This window comes from Lipotes vexillifer, unplaced genomic scaffold (genome assembly GCF_000442215.2).
Source record: "Lipotes vexillifer unplaced genomic scaffold, Lipotes_vexillifer_v1.1 scaffold7, whole genome shotgun sequence".
Lineage (NCBI taxonomy): Eukaryota > Metazoa > Chordata > Mammalia > Artiodactyla > Lipotidae > Lipotes > Lipotes vexillifer.
In genome coordinates, this window is record NW_006792683.1 from 5,191,558 (window position 1) to 5,212,130 (window position 20,573).

The 20,573-nt window shown below is 42.2% G+C and overlaps 1 protein-coding gene across 3 annotated transcripts in view; it reads left to right on the forward strand.

The window, feature by feature from the left end:
• PRKCQ (protein kinase C theta) overlaps nt 1-20,573 on the forward strand; it is a 106,919-nt gene that overhangs the window by 80,915 nt on the left and 5,431 nt on the right. For 2 of the 3 annotated variants that reach the window (XM_007465811.1, XM_007465813.1), the window contains 2 exons: nt 4,044-4,232; nt 19,703-19,831. In XM_007465811.1, the coding sequence (XP_007465873.1) occupies nt 4,044-4,232; nt 19,703-19,831 (318 nt within the window). The remainder of the gene's footprint in view (nt 1-4,043; nt 4,233-19,702; nt 19,832-20,573) is intronic. The other variant, XM_007465812.1, reaches the window with a different exon arrangement.

Consider the following 20,573-nt stretch of genomic DNA (forward strand, 5'->3'; position numbering starts at 1 on the left):
TCCTGCTGAGATCTCCAACTCACTGTCACAGGCCATCCAATCATAACAGATCCCAAACCCAGTCTCTGTTGAAATTGCCCCCCCCACACACACACACACACACACGCACACACCCTTCTCCTTTATCCCTTTCTGGATGAATGACATACACATCCATCCATCCAGTCACCCAGCCAGAAAACTGGAATCCTCCAAGTCTTCGCCTTCCTTCTTACCCCTCCCAAATCCAAACACCCAGACCTTCTAAATATAGACCTCAGGGGTTCACACATCTGTTTTCATGCCTCCCCAATCTTGTGATTGTACTAAGAATCTCCCTTCTTTTTTGATCCTCAAAATGAATCCCTTTGGGGATTAAATCAAGCTTCTCCAATCCCACCCCATCTTACAGTTGCTGCCCTGGTCCAGGCCCTCAGCACCTCTGGTCTGGATCCTGGTGATGCCTTTTTACCCAGACTTTCCTCTCTATGACCACCCAACTGCCAGTGCATCATCTTTACATATTTTCAAACTTTTTGACCATGCTCCCTCATCAGTTAAAAAAGCATCACCAGCATATGTGTATCTATTATACATTATCACCAACTAATATAGACTGTTATCAAACATGCAGAAAAAGGAACAGGCTGAACTTAAGATGAAATAAAGTTTTAAATAACTAAGTTGTATTCTATTAATAGTACATTTTATGCTTTATTAAAATAAAGAGGCTAAATAACTTTGTAAAATCTTGGTTTAACACTTTATGATTCTGGCACTCAAAAGTCTGCTTGATTTCTTTCAATTTCTGGTTTTATTGGCTCATAGCCGAAAAAAAGAGCCCTCACAAAGGCACACTGTAAGATAGATGCTACAGTATGTACGTAAGGCAAGGTTCATGGCTGAAGAGAGTGGCTGTAAGTCCAGAATGCACAACAATATTTTCTGATTTAGCCAGCTTCTAATGAACTGTCACAACTAATGAAATGGTCACTGTTTTTAGCTTCGTTATAATGTGACAAAGAGCTGGTACTAGGAGTAAGTAAACTCTCTGCACTTCCCATTTTCTGCTGTGCATCATTAGCATGGTCTTCAATCCAAGTCTCTTTTGCAGATAACTTTTTAAGGACGTTCCATTTTGCGAAAATGAGTTTAATCGAAACAGAACCCACCGATCCCCTTAACTGGGCATGCAACGCAAATGACGCACCTTAGGATAATAATTGTAATAGTGACGCACCTTATGATGTGCCGAAGATGAATGCTCTAGCCAAGCCACCACCAACTCCTCCCGAGCTGAGGCTTCCCGTTCCTCCCTCGGGAAACCTAGTCACTGGTCAAATTTCTAAATGAGGGCATCAGTGCCACTACTGGAATTTTTTAAACTCGCATAAATACAAGTTCTAATATTTTCTTCCCGTGTCTCGGCGTTATGCCGTCTGGGTGCTCCCTGGGGTGTGTGCCCTGTTCTGAGAGCCACTGTTCCACCATGTCACCAGATCTACCTCTCTAACGGGAAGACCTGTCACGACACGCCTTTAAAAATATTCAGGAAGTCCCCATTGTCAGCTGGGTACAAGCCAAAACCCCAAGAGAAGGTCCTTAATATGTCCTGAGACATCCGTTTCTTTCTCTCTCATATCCCTTAGCCATGCCCTCGGAATCCTTGGTCTGATTTACTCCCATCTCCAAAGTCATCTTCTCCCTGAAGGTGCCTCTGGCTTCTTGGAATAATCAGTTGTTTCCTCCTCTGTGCTCCCACAGCCCATGTGTAATCCCATTTGCCAGTAAACTGAATTTCTCACAGCTAAGGACCATGATTCATCCACCTTAGTGTCTAGTCTCCTCTTCCACAGCTCAGAGCACCCATCACCTGTTCCATGAATGACCACACCAAGACATGCACCCCAAATGCCCATCTCTGAACTTGTGCTGGAGATGGGGCCTCTTGTCTCTAGCCTCTCCCTTTTCCATCAAAATCCTACCCATTTTCCAAAGCTCCACTCACATGTCATCTCCGTTGTGAAGTTTTTCCTTTATCTCACTCACTGACCCATTGCCCTCTCCCCGGGGACCTCAATGATATGGGCGGAGGGCCCGAAACACAAAAAATAAGTGCATTCAGGGCAGCATCAGGAGCGATGCATGAAAAAGCAGACTGTGCTCCCTCAACCCAGGGAATAGCCTCACCAGCCCACATCTCCTGAGACCTTCCCCAAAGCTCTGTGGTTCCCTGTGTCACGGTTACAGGACCGAGGGTCTAACGTATAATTGGAGGTCCACACTCATTTTGACAAAGAATAGAAAATAGTTAAATAGGGAGACACCCTACTTTCTAACATCTACTAGCCACTTAGTGAGTCCAGGTGGAATTTCAGTACATAGAAGCAGCTCCCTGGAGAAAGCAGGAGTCATTCGGAAACCAGAGCCATAGAGGCATTGGTGGTCACTTGGTTTCTAAGGACGCTTCCCCCTCTGTGCACATCATGTGGTGAGCCATGTACAGACCTCAAATCACTAGCTCCAAGAGGTGGATGGAACTGTAGCTTTCTCTTGCTCTAAGAGAGAAAGAGGGACTCTGACGTGAAGTGGTAACATCATTATTATCTGAATTATTTGAGTAAAGATGGGGAGAGAACAGGACAAAAGAGAGCATGGCCATAAGAAGGCACCAGGGGCTGAGACAGAAAAAGAGCCCCTCCAGCCACTGTTTCCACACCAATTTCTTTAAAAATACAGACTAATTCGAGCATGAATTAGATCGAAGTTTAAATCCTGGAAACATTATAATAGAAAAGGAACATTACGTAGTAAAATCCCAAAAGACCAGGGTTCCAGAACATAGCTTTCAACTCAGTAAGCAGGCAAAACCTTAAAGAAGACACATAACCTCCCAAGGTCCAGTCACCGTCCTTTGTTAAATAGGGATAACAGCACCTACCCCAGAGGTTCTTATAAATAAACACAAAGTATGGGAAACACCCAGTACACGTCAGCAGGCATTTGCAGACTTTCCGTTCATACAGTGTATAACTGAGTGTGAATCGGCATTTTGCTTCTTTCTCCTAACTTAAGACTGAAATTCTTTACTAACATCCCCTAGCCTTGGAAGACTTAATTTCCACTCAGCTGTCTCCTGTCCTTCCAAATTTCTTTCCATTCATCCGCCAAACGAAATTGCTTACCAAGATGCGATGCTCAGAGCAGCTTCTGTTTGCCTTGGGCTCTCCCTTGTGGCACATCCTGGGAATTGCGTGTGAACCGGGCCCCACTTAAGGCAAATGTACCTGAACTAAGATTGCACAGTGTGTGCATCTTTATTTTCTTTATCATTCTCCCTGGGTCTACTTTTACACTATTCCTTAAGGCTAAGTTTATTTTTTTTACTTTAGAATTAACCTCAGTATTCAAATATTGAGTTAAGGCCAGTAGATAGCATTTTTACACTGGAAGTCAGCGGCAGACTGCAAAATTCTGTTTGCAACTTGATCTTTATTTTCACAAATATCTATCAGCTTGTTATCCTAGTCCCTCTTGGCATAGTCACAAAATTTGACTCTTCGTAACCGTGACCAGTTAGGTTTAAGGGGTGGACTTGGTCAGATGACCTCTTTGGCTGCTTGATTAGCTACAGAACTTTATGCAAAGACTCAAGACCATAGAAGTCCATAAAACACATGGGTTTGATTTTGATATTCACCTCAGAGGCACTGAAGGGCTTAGATACGCATCAGCTCTCTTAGGTCTGAATCTACCACCCATGGGCTCCCATCACAGATAGGACAATGAAGAGCTGATGGTACAATTTAGTTGTTTTGCTTAAGGACGGGGAGGGGTGGGGGGAGAAAGATGTTGAAATTCAAAAATGTTGCTTAGCTTTGGTACTGCCCACTTATTTCTATCCAATCATTAACTGCACAAAAGCTACAGTTTTCAGTGTAATCTTTGCTAAAACCATGCACTGTCTTCATCAGTTATGTCCTGAGTGGCCTTGAAAAGTCCATGCAGGGTTTTCAAGTCAACCTCGTTTTGATTCATTATGTCTCTGCCTTTTGGTCACACAGATCCTGCTGGGTCAGAAGTACAATCATTCTGTGGACTGGTGGTCCTTTGGCGTCCTTCTCTATGAGATGCTAATAGGTCAGTCACCTTTCCATGGACAAGATGAAGAGGAACTCTTCCACTCCATCCGCATGGACAGCCCCTTTTACCCACGATGGCTCGAGAAGGAGGCTAAGGACCTTTTAGTGAAGGTAAGACGTGAAGTCAAGGAGACCTTCATATGATTAGTATTAGGTTTTCTGATCAGTGTTCCCATTCATTTCTAAATTCTGATTTATACATTGTAAACAGTAATTGTGTCAAACAAGATTTAAAGAGGATGCTCACCATCTGTTTTAACTGAGGTACCAATAGGATGAACATTAGAAATCAAAACGAGTATAAGATAGACCCTCACGTGCATAATTTACAAAAGAAACCAGTTCCATGACTCTTGAATGGCCTTGCTTTGAGATGTAATTGGTCTGTGGAATAAACAACTTTGGGCTTAAAATTTGTTTCCCATAGTCCCTATTCAACTTATTCAGTCCACCTGAAACTGTAAAATTCCTAGAAGAAAACATAGACCATAACTTCATCAGCATCAGTCTTAGCAGTGTCTTCGGGGATCTGACTCCACAAGCAAGGGAAACAAAAGCAAAGATAAACATATGGGACTACATCAAACTAAAAAGCTTCTGCACAGCAAACGAAATCATCAGAATGAAAACTCTGTATGGGACAAGACACTTGCAAATCATGTATCTGATAAGGGATTAATATCCAAAATATATAAAGAACTCATACAACTCAACAATAAAAACAACCCAATTTTAAAATGGACAAACGAGGATCTGAATAAACAATTCTCAAAGACATACAGGTGGCTAATAGGCACATGAAAATGTGCTCAACATCACTCATCAGGGAAATGCAAATCAAAACCACAATGAGCTATCACCTCACACCTGTGAGAATGGCTCTTATCAAGAAGACAAGAGATAATAAGTGCTGAAGAGAAGGTGGAGAAAAGGGAACCCTCCTGCACTGTTGGTGGGAATGTAAATCAGTAGAGCCACTATGGAGAACAGTATGGAGATTGCTCAGAAAGTTAAGAATAGAACTACCATACACTCATATGGTATTCCACTTCTGGGTATTTATTCAAAGAACATGAGAACACTAGTTGGAAAAGATATATGGACCCCTGTCCATTATTTACAATAGCCAGGATATGGAAACCACCTAAGTGTTTATCAATGGAAGGATAGATGAAAATGTAGTATATATACACAATGGAATATTACTCAGCCATAAAAATGGAATCTTGCCATTTACAACACCATGGATGGCCTAGAGGGTGTTAAAGTTCGTGAAATAAGTCAGACAGAGACAAATACCATGTGATTTCACTCATGTGGAATCTAAAAAAAAAAAAAAAAAAAAAAACAGGGAACAAACACAATAAAATAAAAACAAGCTCATAGATCCAGAGAACAGATTAGTGGTTCCCAGACGACTAGGGGTTTGGGAAGATTGGGCAAAGAATGGGTGAAGGGGGTCAACGCTATGGTGATGGATGGTAACTAGACTTTGGTGGTGATTACTCTGTAGGGATTATAGTACTGCACACCTGAAACTTATCATTAAAAATCTTCCCCTGCCCCTGGATGAAGACTTGGATAGGGTGTGTAACTTTCTGCTCACTCTTGGGGAAAAGACAAACTTCTTGTCACTCCTAAGTCATGAAACACTGTCTCAGCTGAGAAATTAAAGCTGTTCAGTCCAAGATATAAGTCATCACATCAATCTTAACTCAAAAGACTCCCACTCCCTTTCCTCTGGCCAAGTTCATGGCTGGCAGCCACTCACCTTGGAGAAGGGAGTATGGTCATTGTGTGTCTACCGCATGTATGTTCTCTTCCTCTCCAGCTCTTGGGTTTCTGTTTCAGACCAAACACACAGAGAGGCTGGAGGGATTATAAGGAGAAAGGACTGCTCTTATACAGCTGAGGGGCTTCCTGCTCTTTGAACCTGGTGGGTTTTAAAGCCAAGGCTTTGGGACCTCCCTGGTGGTCCAGTGGTTAGGACTCAGCACTTTTCACTGTCGTGGCCCGGGTTCAATCCGCGGTCAGGGAACTAAGATGCTGCAAGCTGCTCAGCATGGCCAAAAAAATAATAATAAAATAAAATAAAGCCAAGGCTTTGTATGGGATTCTAGCAGGTGCTCTGGAAATACCTATAACTGGGAACATTTTTAGCTGAAGCTTTTGACGTACAGGCTGCTCAATCCATTCCACAGCCTAGCTTCTGTACCAAACTCTAAGCCGGCAATACTCCACCCCAGCGAGACCCATTGCCTGCCGAGTGAGCAGTCTCACAGGCGGTCCTTCAAATGGACGCAGACCAGCTCTCCTGCCGTGTTCCCTACCTGCGTCCATGGGAAACACTGATGTATTTTTCATCCTGAATCCTTGACTGTTACCATCTTAGCAGCAATTTCCAGAATTTACCAACAAAGCCAGAGTCACACACCACCCATGATAACCCAGGATCAGTTAAGAATTGGCACCCAGAGCTACATATGTAAACCAGACTCCAAGAATCACTAGCCATAAACCAGGAGCTCCCAGGGCAAACTAACACAGAGACAGAGGAAGCACCTGAAAGCCATCATTAAAGATTTACACTTTAAGTCCCAGTTTACCTTTTTCGAAGATGCAAAATGCCATCTACAGTGTGATTGTAACAAGTTGTAAAAAAAAAAAAAAAAAAAAAAAAAAAAACTCATGCTAATTACATATCATAGTAAGCACCTACATTTATTGAGCTGTTCCCAGCAACTATGTGCATCAAAAAGACCTACAAGTGTTACCAAGGCCCAGAAAATCTAAAGTGGACCGAGAATACAGGCGTTTTGAACAAAACAGGGTTTTGATTTGTGGCAACTCATATCACCTGGCTTAAAAAAGTCATTTAGGGAAATAATTTTGAGCCCTGCTCTTCTTACGATGAAAAGGGGGCTAGGATAAGATCTTTCAACATCAGACGCTATCAATGAAATTTAAATCCAAACTTATAAGATTACCCAGCCCGTCTTTTTTCTCATGAAGAACTCAAAATTAAATTTAAAGGGCATAACACTTCTACCTCTCTCATACAGCTATCAGCTTGTCTAGGGTTATCTGAAATGTTGCAGCAACTGTGGACTTCTCCCTAAAGAATCAAGATCTTGACTCTGAAGTGCTGACAAAGCCCCAGGAGGAGACCCAGCCCAAGGCTGATGGTATTTAAAAATCTGAGCCAGTACCCCTCAGCTTTCACTTTCCAATTGATCCGAACAAGGAATAAACTTAGAGAACTCCACAAACAGCCAATTAAATTCACTTTTAATAACTGGACAAAACGTCTATAAAATGAAAGCTAATTTAATAATTAACCAATTTAAAAAAGAGAGAGGACAAGAGTAAAAATAAGTTAGCAGGATGGGAACGTAAAACAATTTCGCTTTCCATAAGGGCAACTTCAGGCATTGTTACAGTGGCTATGTTCCTTTTAACTGGCTCTTGGAAGGATTTAATTGAGGTATGTTAGTTGGCTCTAGCTGCCATAACAAAATATCATAGACTGGGCGGCTTGGACAACAGAAATTTGTTTACTCACAGTTCTGGAGTCTGGAAGTCCAAGATCCAGGCCCAGCAGGGTGGGTTTCTGGTGAGAGTCCTCCTGGCTTGCACACGGCTGCTTTCTGGTGTGAAAGCTCTGGCATCTGCTCAATCCATGGCATGAAGGCTGCACTCAGAAGGCCTGGGCCATCAAAACTCACTGGTAAAAGGAAAGGAGGAAAAAGCTTGGGGAGTCTGGAGGCCCTGCAGCCACCATTGCAACCTACCTTTACCGTAATGCTGAACAGCTGTGCCTCCCAAACCCGGCTCCTCCCAGCTCAGCAAAGGGAGAACACCTGGCAAGGATGTGGTGAAGGCTTAACTGGGACCAGGTGAAGGTAATGGAAATAAGTTCAGGGAAAGATGCTGGGAGTGGTGGTTTCCAAAGGAGAGGAAGACTGGGGAGGAGGAAAGGATTACTTCCAGTTGGAGGAGAAAAGTTGCAAAGTCGTGTGTGTGGAATATTATGCAGCAATTAAAAGGATGGAACTACTGACTCATACAGCAACTTGGATCACAAGGGCATTAAGCAGAGTGAAGAAAAAAAAAAAAAAGCCAATCTCAAAAGATCACATACTGTATGAGTCCATGTATGTATTAACACTCTAGAAAGGACAACACTGTGGAGATGGAAAGCAGATCAGTGGTTGCCGGGGGTTAGGGATCATAGAGGCAGGGGAATGACTGTAAAGGGGAACCCCAAGGGAGATCTTTGTGGTGATGAGACTTTTCTGTATCCTTTTTGTCCTGGTGGTTACCTAGGCCTACACATGTGATAAAATGACATAGAACAAGACACACACAGTGTACTGGTTTTGATATTGTGGTATCACCATATATGATGGAAGCATTAGGGGAAACTAGGTAAAAGGTACACAGGTCATCTCTGTACTATCTTTCCAACTTCCTGTGAATCTATATGTATGGTCTGAACTCTTCTAACCCCCAATGTGATGGTTATAGGAGGTGAGGCCTTTTGGCGGTAATTAGGTGTAGATGAAGTCAAGAGGGTGGGGCCCCCATGATGGGATTAATGCCCTTATAAAAAGAGGGAGAGAGAGAGATCTCTCCCTCCAAACACATGCACCAAGAAAAGGTTTTTTACTAACCTCTGCCCACCAGAGCAAAAGCCAGCTCTACCCACCACCATTCCCTCCAATCAGGAAACTTCCACAAGCCTATTAGATAGCCTCATCCACCAGGGGGTGGACAGCAGAAGCAAGAAGAACTACAATCCTGCAGCCTGTGGAACAAAAACCACATTCACAGAAAGACAGACAAGATGAAAAGGCAGAGGGCTACGTACCAGATGAAGGAACAAGATAAAACCCCAGAAAAACAACTAAATGAAATGGAGATAGGCAATCTTCCCGAAAAAGAATACAGAATAATGATAGTGAAGATGATCCAGGACCTCAGAAAAAGAATGGAGGCAAAGATCAAGAAGATGCAAGAAATGGTTAACAAAGATCTAGAAGAATTAAAGAACAAACAGAGATGAACAATACAATAACTGAAATGAAAAATACCCTAGAAGGAATCAGTAGCAGAATAACTGAGGCGGGAGAAGGGATAAGTGACCTGGAAGACAGAATGGTGGAATTCACTGCTGCAGACCAGAATAAAGAAAAAAGAATGAAAAGAAATGAAGACAGCCTAAGAGACCTCTGGAACAACATTAAATGTAACAGCATTTGCATTATCGGGGTCCCGGAAGGAGAAGAGAGAGAGAAAGGACCTGAGAAAATATTTGAAGAGATTATAGTCGAAAATTTCCCTAACATGGGAAAGGAAATAGCCACCCAAGTCCAGGAAGTGCAGAGAATCCCATACAGGATAAACCCAAGGAGAAACACGCCGAGACACACAGTAATCAAATTGGCAAAAATTAAAGACAGAAAAATTATTGAAAGCAGCAAGGGGAAAACGACAAATAACATAAAAGGGAACTCCCATAAGGTTAACAGTTGATTTCCCAGCAGAAACTCTACAAGCCAGAAGGGAATGGCATGATATATACTTAAAGTGATGAAAGGGAAGAACCTACAACCAAGATTACTCTCACCAGCAAGGATCTCATTCAGATTCGATGGAGAAATCAAAAGCTTTACAGACAAGGAAAAGCTAAGAGAATTCAGCACCACCAAACCAGCTATACAACAAGTGCTAAAGGAACTTCTCTAAGTGGGAAACGCAAGAGAAGAAAAGGACCTACAAAAACAAACCTATAATAATTAAGAAAATGATAATAGGAACATACATATCAATAATTACCTTAAACATGCATGGATTAAATGATCCAACCAAAAGACACAGGCTCACTGAATGGATACAAAAACAAGACCCATATATATGCTGTCTACAAGAGACCCACTTCAGACCTAGGGACACATACAGGCTGAAAGTGAGGGGATGGAAAAAGATATTCCATGCAAATGGAAATCAAAAGAAAGCTGGAGTAGCAATACTCATATCAGATAAAATAGACTTTAAAATAAAGAATGTTACAAGAGACGAGGAAGGACACTACATAATTATCAAGGGATCATTCCAAGAGGAAGATATAACAATTATAAATATATATGCACCCAACATAGGAACACCTCAATACATAAGGCAACTGCTAACAGCTCTAAAAAAGGAAATCGACAGTAACACAATACTAGTGGGGGACTTTAACACCTCACTTACACCAATGGACAGATCATCCAAACAGAAAATTAATAAGGAAACACAAGCTTTAAATGACACCACAGACCAGATAGATTTAATTGATATTTATAGGACATTCCATCCAAAAACAGCAGATTACACTTTCTTCTCCAGTGCTCATGGAACATTCTCCAGGATAGATCACATCTTGGGTCACAAATCAAGCCTCAGTAAATTTAAGAAAACTGAAATCATATCAACCATCTTTTCTGACCACAATGCTATGAGATTACAAATCAATTACAGGGAAAAAAAACCGTAAAAAACACAAACACATGGAGGCTAAACAGTACGTTACTAAATAACCAAGAGATCACTGGAGAAATCAAAGTCGAATTCAAAAAATACCTGGAGACAAATGACAATGAAAACACGACAATCCAAAACCTATGGGATGCAGCAAAAGCAGTTCTAAGAGGGAAGTTTATAGCTATACAAGCCTACCTCAAGAAACAAGAAAAATCTCAAATAAACAATCTAATGTTACACCCAAGGGAACTAGAGAAAGAAGAACAAACAAAACCCAAAGTTAGCAGAAGGAAAGAAATCATAAAGATCAGAGCAGAAATAAATGAAATAGAAACAAAGAAAACAATAGCAAACATCAATAAAACTAAAAGCTGGTTCTTTGAGACAATAAACAAAATTGATAAACCATTAGATAGACTCATCAAGAAAAAGAGGGAGAGGACTCAAATCAATAAAACTAGAAATGAAAAAGGAGAAGTTACAACAGACACCGCAGAAATACAAAGCATCCTAAGAGTTGCCTTCAGGCAACTCTATGCCAATAAAATGGACAACCTGGAAGAAATGGACAAATTCTTAGAAAGGTATAAACTTCCAAGACTGAACCAGGAAGAAATAGAAAATATGAACAGACCAATCACAAGTAATGAAATTGAAACTGTGATTAAAAATCTTCCAACAAACAAAAGTCCAGGACCAGATGGCTTCACAGGTGAATTCTATCAAACATTTAGAGAAGAGCTAACACCCATCCTTCTCAAACTCTTCCAAAAAACTGCAGAGGAAGGAACACTCCCAAACTCATTCTGTGAGGCCACCATCACCCTGATACCAAAACCAGACAAAGATACTACAAAAAAAGAAAATTACAGACCAGTATCACTGATGAATACAGATGCAAAAATCCTCAACAAAATACTAGCAAACAGAATCCAACAACACATTCAAAGGATCATACACCATGATCAAGTGGGATTTATCCCAAAGATGCAAGGATTCTTCGATATATGCAAATCAATCAATGTGATACACCATATTAACAAATTGAAGAATAATAACCATATGATCATCTCAATAGATGCAGAAAAAGCTTTCGACAAAATTCAACACACATATATGATAAAAACTCTCCAGAAAGTGGGCATAGAGGGAACATACCTCAACATAATAAAGGCCATATACGACAAACCCACAGCAAACATCATTCTCAGTGGTGAAAAACAAAGCATTTCCTCTAAGATCAGGAACGAGACAAGGATGTCCACTCTCACCACTATTATTCAGCATAGTTTTGGAAGTCCAAGCCACAGCAATCAGAGAAGAAACAGAAATAAAAGGAATACAAATTGGGAAAGAAGAAGTAAAACTGTCACTGTTTGCAGATGACATGATAGTATACACAGAGAATCCTAAAGATGCCACCAGAAAACTACTAGAGCTAATCAATGAATTTGGTAAAGTAGCAGGATACAAAGTTGATGCACAGAAATCTCTTGCATTCCTATACACTAATGATGAAAAATCTGAAAGAGAAATTAAGGAAACACTCCCTTTTACCATTGCAACAAAAAGAATAAAATACCTAGGAATAAACCTACCTAGGGAGACAAAAGACCTGTATGCAGAAAACTATAAGACACTGATGAAAGAATTAAAAATGATACCAACAGATGGAGAGATACACCATGTTCTTGGATTGGAAGAATCAATATTGTGAAAATGACTCTACTACCCAAAGCAATCTACAGATTCAGTGCCATCCCTATCAAATTACCAATGGCATTTTTTACAGAACTAGAACAAAAAAATCTTAAAATTTGTATGGAGACACAAAATACCCCAAAGAGCCAAAGCAGTCTTGAGGGAAAAAAAAACGGAGCTGGAGGAATCAGACTCCCTGACTTCAGACTGTACTACAAAGCAACAGTAATCAAGACAACATAGTACTGGCACAAAAACAGAAACATAGATCAGTGGAACAGGATAGAAAGCCCAGACATAAACCCACACACCTATGGTCAACTAATCTATGACAAAGGAGGCAAGGATATACAGTAGAGAAAAGACCGTCTCTTCAATAAGTGGTGCTGGGAAAACTGCACAGCTACATGTAAAAGAATGAAATTAGAACACTCCCTAACACCATACACAAAAATAAACTCAAAATGGATTAGAGACCTAAATGTAAGACTGGGCATTATAAAACTCTTAGAGGAAAACATAGGAAGAACACTCTTTGACATAAATCACAGCAAGGTATTTTTTGATCTACCTCCTAGAGTAATGGAAATAAGAACAAAAATAAACAAGTGAGACCTAATGAAACTTAAAAGCTTTCGCACAGCAAAGGAAACCATAAACAAGACAAGCTTTTGCACAGCAAAGGAAACCATTTTCTCCTCAGAATGGGAGAAAATATTTGCAAACGAATCATCGGACAAAGGATTAATCTCCAAAATATATAAACAGCTCATGCAGCTCAATATTAAAGAAACAAACAACCCAATCCAAAAATGGGCAGAAGACCTAAATAGACATTTCTCCAAAGAAGACATACAGATGGCCAAGAAGCACATGAAAAGCTGCTCAACATCACTAATTATTAGAGAAATGCAAATCAAAACTACAGTGAGGTATCACCTCACACCAGTTAGAATGGGCATCATCAGAAAATCTACATACAACAAATGCTGGAGAGGGTGTGGAGAAAAGGGAACCCTCTTACCCTGTTGGTGGGAATGTAAATTGATACAGCCACTATGGAGAGCAGTATGGAGATTCCTTAAAGAGCTAAAAATAGAACAACCATACGACCCAGAAATGCCACTACTGGGCATATACCCTGAGAAAACCATAATTCAAAAAGACACATGCACCCCAATGTTCACTGCAGCACTATTTACAATAGCCAGTTCATGGAAGCAACCTAAATGCCCATCGACTGACAAATGGATAAAGAAGATGTGGTACATATATACAATGGAATATTACTCAGCCATAAAAAGGAACGAAATTGGGTCATTTGTAGAGACGTGGATGGATCTAGAGACTGTCATACAGAGTGCAGTAAGTCAGAAAGAGAAAAACAAATATCATATTTTAACACATATATGTGGAACCTAGAAAATGGTACAGATGAACTGGTTTTCAGAGCAGAAAGAGAGACACAGATGTAGAGGACAAACGTATGGACACTAAGGGGGGAAAGCCGCAGGGGTGAGGTGTGATTAATTGGGAGATTGGGATTGACATGTATACACTGATGTGTATAAAATGTATGACTAGGGTTTCCCTGGTGGCGCAGTGGTTGGGAGTCCACCTGCCAATGCAGGGGACACTGGTTCGTGCCCCGGTCTGGGAAGATCCCACGTGCCGCGGAGCGGCTGGGCCCGTGAGCCACGGCCGCTGAGCCTGTGCGTCCAGAGCCTGTGCTTCACAATGGGAGAGGCCACAACAGTGAGATGCCCGCGTACCACACACACACATAAAAAGTATGACTAATAAGAAAACAAGTAAATAAATAAACTTAAAAATAAATAAAAAGGAAAAGGCCATGTGAGCACTCAACAAGAAGACAGTCATCTACAAGCCGGGGACAGACGTCTCACCAGAAACTGACCATGTCAGCACCTAGATCTTGGACTTCTCACCCCCAGAACCATGAGAAATAAATGTGTGCTCTTTAAGCTTCCCAGTCTCAGCCCAAGCAGACTGAGACACTATAATTATTTCAAAATAAAAAGTTGAAAAACAAAACTACATCTAAGGCTAAATTCCAGCAAATGTGAGAGGAAAAAAAAAAAAAAGAGAGTCAGCTGCAGTTTCAGTGGCCAGGAAGATTTGCTGTGAGAGTAGAAAGTGAATTTGGTGACTAGAGCAGAGACCAAGACAGTTAAGGATAAAAATGGTGAAGAAAAAGGACTCGCTGGTGAAAGAGGTTTTAAACCCACGTGGAAGAGTCTGGGCTTATTCTTTCTCCTGTGAGTTAATAAAAATTCTCTGTTCTTGTCCATGAAGAAGACAGCTGTCCGTTTTCCAGGAGCTGGGCTGATAAAAATTCGTGGCCACCCAGCAATGTGCTGGTTGTGAGACTGGCTTCTAGTTGCCCCTGTACCTCCTGTGCTCTGATTTTAATCCAAGAGCCCCCACAGCCCTGAGTTCCCTTTTCTGCAAAAATCAAAGGTGATCTATGATTTCTAGAAAAACCACCTCTAGGGAATTTTACATAATGTTCTGAAAGCCAGAAGTAACGGGTCCTCTGGAAACGCTAAGCAAAGAGTATTCATCAGCCTCTGTAACAGCAGTGGTGTCAGTACCAGACTTCAACCTCTTTAGCCCTCAAAGGGCATGGATGCACGTAGTGCGCTGAACACGTGCACATCACGAAAGGCTGTGCTCCGTCCAGAATTACAGCTGGAAAGGAAACAGTCGACAAAACGAAACGACGGCCTACCAAATGGGGGAAGATATTTGCAAATTGTATGACCAATGAGAGATTAATATCCAGCACGTATAAACAGCTCATACAACTTAATATCAAAAACAACAAAACAAAAGCAAAAAAAAAAAGAACCAACCCGATTAAAAGATTGGGCAGAAGGCATTTTCCAAAGAGGAAATGAGGATGGCCAACAAGCACATTCAAAGAATGTGCTAATCAAGGAACTACAAATCAAACTAATCAAGGAACTGTAAATCAAAACCACGATGAGATATCGCCTCACACCTGTCAGAATGGCCATGATCAAAAAGAACACAAATAACAAATGTTGGCGAACATGTGGAGAAAAAGGAGCTCTAGTATACTGTTGGTGGGAACGTAAATGGGTGCAGCCACTGTGAAAAACAGTATGGAGGTTTCTCAGAAAACGAAAAATAGAACTACCACATGAGCCAGCAGTTCCACTCCTGGGTATATATCCGAAAAAAAAAGAAAAACACGAATTCAAGAAGATACATGCACCCCAGTGTTCATAGCAGCACTATTTACAATAGCCAAGACATGGAAGCAACCTAAGTGTTCATCAACAGATGAATAATAAACAAGATTATATATATTTTTTATATATATATATATATATATATATATATATATATATATAAACACACACACATGCACATGCACAATGGAATACTACTCAGCCATGCAAAAGAATGAAATTTTGCCGTTTGCAACAACATGGATGGACTTAGAGGGCATTATGCTAAGTGAAGTAAGTCAGACAGAGAAAGACAAATACTGTATGATATCACTTATATGTGGAATCTTAACATTACAAAAAACTATTGAATATAACAAAAAAGAAGCAGAGTCACAGATATAAAGAACAAACTACTGGTTACCAGTGGGGAGGGGGTGAGCGAGTGGGAGACACAAACTACTGGTGTAAGATAGACTCAAGGATGTATTGTACAGCATGGGGAATATGGCCAATATTTTGTAATAACTGTAAATGGAAAGTAACCTTTAAAAATTGTATAAAATTTTTTTAAAAAAATTTTTAAAGAATTACAGCTGGGGCCTTCCCTGGTGGCGCAGTGGTTGAGAGTCCGCCTGCCGATGCAGGGGACACGGGTTCGTGCCCCGGTCCGGGAAGATCCCACATGCCGCAGAGTGGCTGGGCCCGTGAGCCATGGCCGTTGAGCCTGCGTGTCTGGAGCCTGTGCTCCGCAACGGGAGAGGCCACAACAGTGAGAGGCCCACATACCGCAAAAAAAAAAAAAAGAATTACAGCTGGGACACTGCTGTCCAGTTGACTATTGTCAAAGACACGCCCCTTTCTTCCTCATTTATTCATCCAGGATGTCCTGTCCATTTGTTTGGAAAATGATGGAAAACGAATGATCGCAAACAGAAATACCTCTCCCTTTTGTAGAAAGAGCCATCTGAAGGGGGACTAAAGAGGGAGGGAGATTCCCGTAACAGGCGCTGAGCCGGGGGATGCGGGGGTCCATCCCCAGCAGCCCAGCACTGCTTTCTTGCCCAGATAGCCGAATAAATTTAAACAAACTCCAGCTGTATCCTGGCCGTTTATGTCAGAGATGTGCTTTTTCCTGTAAGTGTAAACCACACTTCTGACAGCTTTTATGGACAAAAATCAAGTCTTTCTTTGATGAACATTTATTCCTTCGGTGCAGCCTGCCGGTGGCAGAGACAGTGACCTCCCGTAAGGTCAACAGGCATCTTCAGGACCAGGGTGGGGGGTGATTGGCTGCAGGGCAGAGAAGATAATTCACTCGTCTGTGCAAAACGGGAAAGGATTTTGAGTCTCGAGGCTGGAGATCATACTATCTACTCATTATACATTTTATCTTAAAAAAAATTCTTTTTTAATTTCACAGGTACGTATACCAGGCTCAGGAGGCTCTTTGTCACGATCCTCTTGGAACAAATGCCGCATGTTACTGGGGAAAACTAACAGGAAACCTAGCACATGCACACTTCTAACCTGATTCCCTGAAGCATTTAATTGTAACAACACGAGGCTGGGTTTCGGCTTGTTCATGGGGCACTCGCACCTTCTCTCTAACCTTGCTTCATCAAAATGTCCTTAAGAAGTGGAAGTCGATCATTTATCAGGATCATTTCAAGGCAAGGGATGGGGGGCAAGTCACTTATTCCCTCTTCTCCTGAAAGCATCAATCTGCTGTTCCCTCTCTTGACTCTTGCTGGTGTCTGAGTCTATAGGAAAATGTGCTTTACTGTGAACTTTTCTCTAGGCTGTTCTATATGCTGAAACCAAGAGACTAACAGAAGAGACTTTAAGACACATAATCTGGAAAAAAAGTAGAAAGACAGCTTACTCATGCATTCAACAAACATTTAGTGAGTGTCTGCTTTGTACATGGCACTGGGCTGGATTCTGTAAGAAACAGAAACATAAATGATATCTGCCTTCCAGAGCTTACACTACAGCAGGAAAGACAGTCTTTAAATACACACACACACACACAGTGTGCTAATTTCCTTTAGTGGAAGGGAGGTGATCTGTGGACCACAGAGGAGAGACCATCCAAAACCAGAAGTAGGAAGGGGTTGCTCATCATTTAGGCTCTACTGCTGGCTAGACCCCTGGTCTTGAACAAGTTACTTAATTACTCTGAGCCTCAGTTTCTAAAAGCTTTCTGCTTTTAGAATCTGCCTTTAAAGTCAAGATGGTCTCGATGAGGCCTCTAGCACAAGACCTGACTCTCAAGGGACATTGGGTGGGATGAGTGATGTAACCAACCATGTGAATATGACTTGAGGAGAGAGAGCTCACCATGGGTGGAGGTAATCAAAGAAAGCTTCACAGAGAAGAGGGGGGTGTAAGCTGAATCCTGACAGGTGAGTCAGGATTTAAAGAGGAAGAGGAAGAAATGGGAGTGGATGTGGGGAGAGGGAAACCCTGGCAAGACGGAAATGTCATTGGTGAAGGGCAGGGGTGGGAAAGGCAGATGCATATTCAATGAGTAGACGTGTCCAGATGGAAGAGAAGGTCACAGTGAAATCAGAGGACGAGTGTCAGCATTGCAGGGAGCCTGGAAGACGGGCCCAGGGGTTCAGGGGATGTTAGGACTCACTGGACATAAGGACCACCTTGTCTGACCCTTCACTTTACAGGTGAGGGAACTGAGACTCAGAAAACTTGCCCCAGGCCACGTCGGTAGTAAGCCTCTTGAATGACAGTCTCATGTCATATCCACTCTGCAGTGATTTTCTAATGGGGTGCTTTGGAACCCTAAGCTTCCATAGAGGGGCCTCAGTGGCCTCCATATGAAAAAGGGGAAAGGAAGCTGGGGCCATTCCAACAATTTACCACTTGGATATACTAGGTGGTCGCATGAGGTCTCACTTGGGCTTTAAGAGGAGTCTCCTAATTAAAAAAAAAGAAAGAAAAAAAATCTCCACTTTGCTACAGCATGGTAGTTAATTAGTTAGTTAGTGATTATAGACTAGAGCTTTTGAAGATTTTGACTACACATAAGACTGACTCTTCTTATGAGAGGTATAAGCAAGAGGTTCATGCAATGTAGATGCAAATGGAGGTCCAGTCCCGCCAGAACTTCGTGGAAAATCACTGCACTTGACTTGGATTCTGTTTTCAAGACTCAGAGTCTCCGTGTGATACCCTGTAATAAGCAGTTACTTGATACATAAACATCTAGCTGATCCAGACCCCCAGGACCCGAGACTATTCTAGGACTCTCCTACTTCCGTAAAGCCCTTGACGTGTTTTATTTAAGTTTGAAGAGTTTCCAGGTTTCTTTCCTGTGCTGGCCAATGTTCATTTTGACCTCATGGGGGAAAGTAATAGGAGAGGGGAGCACACAAAGAGGAAATACATACGTAATGGGTCAGAGATGATTAAAGATGATTTGAATAAAGTATTAGTGTCCAGCAGGTTTGCAGGAATGAAGAGTGATTCTGGATACTCAGATGCCTTACAAAATACAAAGCTGATCGTCAGGGGCTAGTTTATGTCACACCTGAAGTGTGCTTTTCTTTAGAGCAAGACTGTAATCCTAAGAAAGCAACTTTTAAAGAAATCAAACTTGATCGATGGACAGTAAACCAAACAACAAACACATTGGTCACTGACTTTCTGCTGTTGGGTTCTACAGACCAGGAATTAGCACACACCTCTGTGTGTGTGTGTGTGTGTGTGTGTGCGTGTGTGTGTGTGTGTGTATTGTTGTTGTTGTTTTAACCCACAAAACAGCCCTGTGAGGAGAATACTTCCCTCATCTTACTGATGAGAGAACTGACTCTGCAACTTGCCAGGTCCCATGAATAACAACACAGGGCAAAGCTGATTTCGATCCAGGTGTAGATAACTCAAAATATTGCACTTCTAGAGCAAAGCCCAGACTCTGGAATATTCAGTTAGTTGACTTGTTGCTGCTGGTTTGACTTGAGTTGATAGTTTATGGTGGTTGGTAGAAAAACAAGGTTCGGAAATCAGGTGGCAAAAGCCGGGCCCTTCTCTTAGTGGAGTCAAGTGCGTGCGGTCCTGCCTCCCAGGGGCCTGGTTCATCCCTTGAGAAGTAACTGCTCCCCTTCTGCTCCCTTTCAGCTCTTCGTAAGAGAACCTGAAAAGCGCCTGGGGGTGAGGGGAGACATCCGCCAGCACCCGTTGTTTCGGGAGATCAACTGGGAAGAGCTGGAAAGGAAGGAGATTGACCCTCCATTCAGGCCTAAGGTGGTAAGGAGCCTCTGGGGCCCTGTGGTCCTGCCAGCACAGTCCTCACATCACACCCAGGCTGCCGGGGCCTCGACTTCCCACCCACCCTCTGCAGTTCTTGGAAGAAAGTCTTCTTGAATCAGGCTGTTGGGCTGGGGGGGAGGGGGTGTTACTCACTGGCAGAATTTAACCTGTGTGATCAAATGTATTTGTGTGAAGAATGGATCACCACGTGTACATGCCTTAGACTGAACATATATATGTGGGGATGACCCTCAGATGCCATGTGGAGCTTTGCACAGGGTGTGTCCAGGCTTCAGGGTCACAGTCCGCATGACCCAAACCTGAGCATAAACCCTGCATGCTTTGACAGGAGTTTTGGATCCATGTTTTCTGTGATATTTATGAAAGTTTCTCTGACATTTGTCATCTGTTCATATAACTACAGACCCTAATGGTAATTGGTAGGTGTTTTTTCATTTAAGAAGTAAACTGATACTTAGAAAAAGACTGGTCTCTAAATTCCCATGTATATACCCACCAGCAAGAGTCACCAACCTCCCCGAGAAAAGGCAGAACTTCCTGGGTCACCATAAAATGAAGCAAAGATGGGCTTCCCTGGTGGCACAGTGGTTGGGAGTCTGCCTGCCGATGTGGGGGACGCAGGTTCGTGCCCCGGTCTGGGGGGATCCCACGTGCCGCAGAGCGGCTGGGCCCGTGAGCCATGGCCGCTGAGCCTGCGTGTCCGGAGCCTGTGCTCCGC